Raw genomic sequence first — 8,180 nt, forward strand, 5'->3', positions numbered from 1 at the left:
CAAGTTGCCCGGCCGGCGACCCGGCCGGCACGGCTCGATCGCCTTCAATTCCTCTGGGCTCCATGCGGACGGATTCCGGATGCGCGTGCTGATCCATCGGCCGGCGCTTGTTGTCTGTCAGCCGGGGTGGCAGACGCGGTGGTCTGGTCTCCGTCTGTCGTCGCTGCTCATCAGATCAGATCAGATCAGATCAGATCAGATCAGGTCCCCCCAGGCCCAGCTTGCCAGGTAGGAGAACGCGCTGGATGATAATCTCTGTTGCACAGGAAAAGCGCGCGGCATTCTTCTTTTTAGTACTCTAATTTTTCCCGTCCAAGTTTTCACCTTAGTAGATTGTGAGTTTTGACAAAATGAAAAAAAAAGAATTAAAGCAAGTGCATAGCTATAAACTTTGTGGAGAGACGATGAGGAAGGAAGGAGTCATGGTATAACTTAATGTGGGTGGAGGATAGGCATGAGCGTCACGGCTACTGTACCCTGGTTATGGACAAGACAGCAACAGGGCAAGAGGGGCTCGTTATTAGCCGGCTAGCACCAGCCAACCAGCTCCCGGCTGCTGCCTTTTGTTCCCGTGAGCAAGAATAGTTTAGAGTTGGATGCAGCAAAGCAGGGACCTTCTAGATGTTCCTTGGCTGCTCTCTTGTTCTATCAGGGCTGAAGTCAAGCAAAACCCAGAGGTGGCGGGCGGGTGGGAGTTTTAAGCGGAGTGGGCGAAAGGGGGCATGTGACAAACAGAGCTGATAGACAGATTGTTGCGTGTTGACCCAATGCTCTTAGGCAGCATACCAATTCTGTCTGCAAACAGTGGCGATCTTATTATTTAGCAAGTATCTGATTGATGTGCAGCATTCGCAAGGTCCAAGACTTGAAGAGGCTATTTGTTTTTTTCGAAAATTTTGAAGAGGTTATAGGTTAATGGTTACCAGGATAACATGGTTCAGGGACTCCCGGTGCCAGCAGCATCAACTGATCAAAGTTCAGAAGTGGATTCCCTAACTTCAGAGCCTGATGTGCAGTAGTCTGAGGGAGGATAGCAGACTACCGTGTCTAGTGCTACGTTCTATACTACTGCAGAAAACGTACTGCCCGTCAAGAAAAAAAAATTGACCCGCGGGGGATACGATGGCCCTCGGGTGGTGACTAAGAGAAAATCTCTCACGCAAGCTAAGAAAACTTCTGAATCCTTGCTTCACTCTTACACAAGGATGCCGTTTCCCGTACCGTAACCTGTGTGAGAGGGGTCTGAGCGGACCGTGATCACTTTTCCATGTACTTTGATACGTAGGCAGGTGAGGAGATTTTCCTAACTCCAACCTAAAATTCGTCGAACCAATAACGTGAAGAGCCTAACCAATCAAGTTAGGCACCCTTGCGAACGTACTGCCCGTCAAACACTGCATCCCCTATCTGTACTGCTGCGCTCACTGAAGCATCAAGTCCAACAACCCATACAGCTCTGATCAGATCCAATGGCTCTTCAGAAATATGCAAACGTTTCTGTATGGACAGGGACAGCATCATTTAACAAGCTTCCAATAACTTTTTTCAAAAGAAAAAACAAGCAGACAAGATATACACGGTGCTACTCTGTACTAATTAACAGTATATATTTTTTCTTTCAGATTTTATATGCTGCTACTGACTCGAGGCTACACAATTTCTGTTCCCAAAAGGCTGTTGAAACTGAACGACGTGCGTGCTTTTCACTGATTCCGTTGCTATCATCAGCTGTACTGTACCAAGCGTGCTGGCCAGATTAGCCCAATTAGAGCATCAAGGTGTCGCCTTCGACGTCGTTGATCCAGCCAAACTTGTCCATGTACGGGTTGGCGAGTCTCTCCGGCGGGTAGCTGTCGATGCAGTCCGCCCACGCCCCCTTGTCGGCCATGTCCCCGGTCACCTCCCACACGCAGCTGTTGCACTTGAACCCCGACCCGAACGTCACCATGAGCACCCTGTCCCCGACCTTGAGCCGCCCCTTGGCCTCCATGTACGACAGCACGTACCACAGGCTGCTCGCCGACGTGTTCCCCCACCGGTGCAGCGTCATCCGCGCCGGCTCCACGTCGTCGTCGTCCAGGCCCAGGCTCTTCTTCACCGCCTCGATCACCGCCGTGCCGCCGGGGTGGAGGCAGAAGTGGTCCACGCCGGTCTTGAAGTCGATCCTGGGGGCGTCGCCGCCGGCCTTCTTGCCGGAGGACTGCAGGTGCGGGAGGAGCCGCCGGGAGAGGAGGCGCGCGGCGAACCGCGCGAGCTCGGACACGGGGAGGACGCGCGGCGCGAGGCGGCGCAGGTTGACGGCGAAGGCGCGCACGGCGGCCTTGGGGAGCGCCTTGCTGAGGCTGATCCCGACGCGGCCCTCCGCGTCCTCGCGCTGCAGCGCGCACGCGTGCGCGTCGTCGTTGGCGCCGATGTGGGCGCGCACGAGGCAGCTCAATTCCATCTTGGCGCGCCCGCGGTGCGCCGGGTCGTTGGTGAGCAGCACCGCGGCGCCGCCGCTGCGGAACAGGCAGTTGGCGAGCATCATGGACTTGTCGGTGCCGGAGTACCAGTTGGGCGCGATGGACTCCGATGACACCACGAGCGCCACCGCGCGCGGCCGCGTCCGCAGCGCGTTCCGGGCGAGGTCCAGCGCGACCAGCCCGGCGCTGCAGCCCATCCCGGTGAGGTTGTACGCCGCGACGTCCTCGCGCAGGCCGTAGCGGCGCACGATCCGCGACGCCAGCGACGGCGCCGGGGAGAGCATGGAGACGTTGAAGACGAGCACGTCGACGTCGCGGGGCTCGAAGCCCGTCCGGGCGAAGAGCTCGGCGATGGCCTCGTCGAAGAAGGCGTCCATCTCGTCGAGCGCGTCCCGGAGCGTGGGCGCGTCCTCGCGGCCCTCGATGATGCTCCGCGGGGCGTAGGTTTCCTCGCCGATGCCGGAGCGGACGATGACGCGGAGGAGGAAGCGGTAGTCGGAGAGGCTCAGCCGCTTGTTGCGCTGGACCACGTCGCCGGCCGTCTCCGTGGAGATCTTGCGGCCGTCGCGGGGCTTGTGGCAGACGTAGTCCAGGAGGTAGCACCGCGACTGCCGGCGGCGCGCCGCGGCCGTCCAGGCCAGGCAGGCCAGGGCGTGCGCCAGGAGGAGCGCCGTGAGCAGTGGGAGCAGCTCCATCGCCACCGGATCGTCTCTTCTTGCTCGATCGATCTCTCGATGCTGGATAGCTAAGCTACTTGCTAAGCACGTTGGTCTGCCTCTGCCAGCAGTGGTTGTTGTGAGAACTTGGGAGTGTGGTTGCTTGGCTTGCATGCTTATGCCAGCCGGGTGTGTATATATAGGCGCCGCGCAACGTGTGTCGGGCCAGGCCAGGCTGCGCCAGAGGAGCTTGGCCATTGAGAATTCGTCTGACTGACTGAAATTGAAGCCGCCGGGGCTGTATGGGCCAGACTAGTTTTTGGGTACCTTTCTTTTCATCGATCGTTTTGGTACTAGGAAATAGTTGTAGGTCCTCTCTAAGGGTCTATTTGTTTCCTACTATCTAAATTTTAGACCCATCACATCAAAAAGAATCTTGCTATTTAGAAGTATTAAATAAAATCTGTTTATAAAACTTTTTGTACAGCTGGGTGCTAATTCGCGAGACAAATTTAATGAGCCTAATTAATCCATAATTTGCCACAATGATGCTACAGTAATCATCCACTAATCATGGACTAATATACCTCATTAGATTCGTCTCGCGAATTAGCACTGGGGTTCTGCAATTAGTTTTGTAATTAGACTTTATTTAATACTTCTAAATGATAAGATTCTCTTTGATGTGACCCCTCTAAACTTTAGACCCCAGGAAACGATCGCAGCCTAAGAAAAGAAAATAGTAGCAGGTTCCTCTAAAAAAATAGAGGAAATAGTAGTAGGAGTACAGAGTACTATGAGCTGCCACCGGCTTACTGGTCAGAAAGCTGCGCCAATTTATTGTGTGCCCTGGATTAAACTTCAGTTCTTATCATACATCGGATAGTTGACACTGAGATCATATTTGATACCCCGGGCTAAACTTTACTCCGGATATTTAACGCTAACTAGAAGTATTAATATAAATTAATTATAAAATAATTGCACTAGTGGAGACTGATTTGCGAGACGAATCCACTAAATCTAACTAGTCCATAATTTAGCAATGTTGTGCTACAGTAAACATGTGCTAATTATGAACTAGGATCAATGGATTCGTCTCATAAATTAGTCTCCATTTATACGATTAGATTTATAATTAACCTATATTTAATATTTATAATTAGTGTCCAAACATCCAATATGAGGGGACTAAAGTTTAATCACTCGAATTCAAACATGCTTTAAATTTGTTGACATTGTGAGGCTTCGATGGTCTGGTCGGAAATTCTTTGACGTTTTGGCCTCCATGTACGGCATTGTTGAATCACCATCGCTGCTGAAACTGAGGTGGAGGTACCAAGATGTGTTACCATGCACGGCAAAGATTGCAAGCTCGGATGCACATTGTGACGGCTATAATGAATTTATATTAGCGGCGACAAGCTTTCATTACTAGAATCTAAGGTATGCCATCATCCTCGAATTTGGCCATACCGAGTGATGGCTAAGGGCTCGACTTGAACGTATAAAGGCCTTTGTAATTTCTATATCCAGAGGTTCACTATATTTTTCTATGCGTTTTTCCATTACCTACCGAAAAAAGATCTTTTTTACTCTAGGTTCCAGTCCTGTAAAAAATAATTTTAGGATAGCTAAATTGAAGAATTCAAAGTGCAAAGTTTATTCTGTTTTGGATGTTGTATTCTACTCTATATCATTTTTAACTGAAAAGTTTATTGCCTTGTATGATTATGTGCCTTTTAGTTTGCATATAAAATATATTAGGATGTCATTGAACTATTCTATAAGATACAAATATTCATTTTATTAAAGGAGATCACTATAGTCATAATTGCAAAACATAACTACCTCACCTAGATCACTATGCAGTTCATAACTAGTTACAAAACAATCATTCTAGTGTGTTGGGAGGTTTGGAATGAGTTTAATGCCCACATTTTTAATCATAGAGAAACGCCTTCATTTGTGGTGTCCGCAAAGATCAAGGATGAGGCTTTGACATGGATTTTGGCTGGAGTGAAGCACCTGACACGATTTCTTGGTAGAGTGTAAACTTTCATGTGTGAGTTTTGACCATTTTTAGCCACCGTTCCTAACTTTTTTAAGTAATGTAGCATCTGGGCTTTCCCCTCTTCTTGTTAATACACCGGGAAGCTCTCTTGCCGGTTTCGTTAAATAAAACTGGTTACAAAATATAACTACATTTAAAGAGTTGAAGGTCAGCGGTCGGGACAATCGGAGATGGGGCCTGACTCTGGAAAGAAGGGAACCCCTGGTGCCATCACATTTAACCCCTCAAGCACAGCTGCACAGGTGAGTATAGGTAGAGTCTACCCTGGATATGAGGTCAACGGTACGCAGGCTGCGCCGTCGATGTGTACCCACTCGAATTCGACGTTGACTGTGGCTCTGCCTTTTTTTGCGATTTATTAGATATATATATATATATATATATATATATATATATATATATATGAGTTTTATCAACACTCACGAGTAGCTACTCTCACCATCAGTATACCACTGTAGGTATATCCGTATTCTTATTTATCACTTTGAGTATGTTCATATATTAATTCTAAGATACTTTAAAAGTGTATATAAAAAATTTTCAAAAGCGCCCCTATTTTTAAATATATTATAATTATACTAGTATATAAAAATTAGTATGTCCATATACTGTATGTATGGTCACATACCCAACGTATATACCATCATAGATATTCTAGTATGATCACATACTTCACGTACATATTCTTTGTTGGGTCAAATACGTCATACATCATGAGATACACATGTAGAAGTAGCTACAAGTGACTGTAGAATGGATTATATATATATATATATATATATATATATATATATATATATATATATCTCTTCTGGATGCCTCTAGCAAAGTAAATGAATTATTGCAAAAGGCAAAAGCGTATTTTCAGCCTACCTTATACATGCACATCTTTCAGAAGCATTGGCCATACATCTGAGCAAAGAAGAGCCGAGAGATCGAAGTCCAACCAAACAGAGCCCATGTAGTCGGTGGTCAGTCTCGCCGAGCAAGCAACCCGTGGAAGCGCGTGGAACCCAGCTGCGAACGAGTAGGAGGGAACGGTGGCCCATGCCATTGCCACCGTGACAGGGTAAGGCGCCGGCCGCCGGAGACGGGTTAATGCGTATGGTTTTTGGTTGCCGGTTTGGAGCTCCATCGCACTGACAACTTCGTCCGTCGTCCGGCCTCCAATCTTATTGATTTCGTGGAGTTGACATACACGTTGACGTACAGCTTTATCTTTCTTTTTTTTTATGGGCAGCTTTATCTATTGAAATGTATTTGTGCTACTCCCAGGAAATTCATTTCGGATACCCGCAAAAGAAAAAGGAAATTCATTTAGGAGCTAAGGGTTGCTGGCTGGCCGCTCGATCCATCGTCAATAATATAGCTGTCCCCTCCGGGCCGGGGTTTGACGACGATCGGCTACGTACTCCCTCGAAGGTTCCAAAGGCCCAGGAGATGGACCCTGTCACTGCTGACGTGTGTGTAGCCATTAATGTTTGTTATCTGACAGGTACTAGAGATATGATCATACGAGCCTCGTAGTACCAGCTGATGGATGGAGAAACAACGAGAGGACGTTTCATTTACTCATCTCCGAACCCGCATGCATCAAGTTGAGGTCTCCTTTGCAACAACGCAGCATTCTCAAAAATGTGGACTGCAAAATTTATGCAGGATTTGAGTTTGCTGTACAGAATTTCACAATCAAGGAAACTTGGCAATAAATTATTTGGATATGCAACACAGGAATCTAAAGAGAGACATGTTATCAATGGAAATTTTGTAGGATTCTTGGAGGTCAAATCCTCCAGAGGAACCAAACAATCCTACGAAATTTCTCTACAAATGCTTTGTCCAAAATGGATCTAAAAAAGATAGAAAGGCGGACTAGTCGTTTCGCGGGTTCTTCATGTTCTCATTTCCCGAAGCTTGGGAGATTGAGTTTGTTCCTCTAAGCAAAACACACGGTATGGTGCTCTACCTCGGGTTCACAGAGCATTCCCAGAAGATTACTTATCTCTCTTCTCAATATCAAAATACTATCTTTTTGGTAACTGAAGGTGCTTCAGCAGATTATCAATTCCATCGCCAATACCAAAATATTTTTGGTGATTGTTAAAATACATCTCCCTCTTGCTCAAATGTAGAGGTTCGCTGCTATAACACTAAGTACTAAAAATAAAAAAAGATATTATTGATGATAGAGGGTGATTGTCAAAACACATCTCCTCTTACTCAAATGTAGGGGTTCCCTACTATAACACTAACTACTAAAAATAAAAAAATATTATTGATAATAGAGAGAGAAAATATATAGGATACAAAAGATGAGTAATCTGGCGTAGAAGCTCGTGGCAGATTGCCAACACTACCGATCATAAAGTGACCTCCAAATATGCAGGGTAAGGCTGCAGTGGCAGGGGGGATGATCTCGTTGTTAGCGGATCGTCCATGTCACGGCTAAATTACATCTGACGTTGAACCTACCACAGGCAGTGATCGCTGATTCGTCGGGCCGACCCATCAGATTCAGATACATGTCCATGAGAGCGAGCGACAGGGAGACGAGTCCAATAGCAGAAAGGAACGGAATACTAGACGACTGTACCATGATCTGAACACGAGGTGAGGTCGTCGGTTTCGACGATCAAGGCGTCGCGCCATCCTGTCGAATTGCACACACCCTCTCACTGCACAAACACGCTCGTATGCATACACATCTCATCACCTTGTACTACGCAGCTGAGGACTATCCAAACAACCACAATTTGCTTTTCATCTGTAGTCTGAGAGATAGATCCTATGGTCAGTCATATATACATATACATGTGGTTTCACATTTTCCCTATTAACATTTCCATCCAATCAGACCCCAAGAACCGATGAGTTATCCTTTGCTGCGAGATTCTTCCCTGATGATGTTTCAAACAAAATGAAGATATTTCAACGTAAATACGTTTATGTGACACCCGGAGCAAATTGCGGTGGTGTAGGAAAATGAGT

At 47.1% G+C, this 8,180-nt stretch overlaps 1 protein-coding gene across 1 annotated transcript; it reads right to left on the reverse strand.

Annotated features, from left to right (window-relative positions):
- Positions 1-1,517: 1,517 nt before the first annotated feature.
- On the reverse strand, positions 1,518-3,442 carry LOC112876242 (3-ketoacyl-CoA synthase 12-like). Its single transcript, XM_025940308.1, has one exon. It carries the CDS (start codon positions 3,374-3,376, stop codon positions 1,766-1,768), a length of 1,611 nt encoding a protein of 536 aa, XP_025796093.1. The 5' UTR covers positions 3,377-3,442; the 3' UTR covers positions 1,518-1,765.
- Positions 3,443-8,180: the final 4,738 nt, after the last annotated feature.

The sequence above is a fragment of the Panicum hallii genome, chromosome 9 (assembly GCF_002211085.1).
Source record: "Panicum hallii strain FIL2 chromosome 9, PHallii_v3.1, whole genome shotgun sequence".
NCBI classification, from domain to species: Eukaryota; Viridiplantae; Streptophyta; class Magnoliopsida; order Poales; family Poaceae; genus Panicum; species Panicum hallii.

Excerpts from the sequence above, each read along its gene's own strand:
- LOC112876242 (XM_025940308.1), bottom strand. The coding sequence starts at position 3,376 with ATGGCCAAGCTCCTCTGGCGCAGCCTGGCCTGGCCCGACACACGTTGC.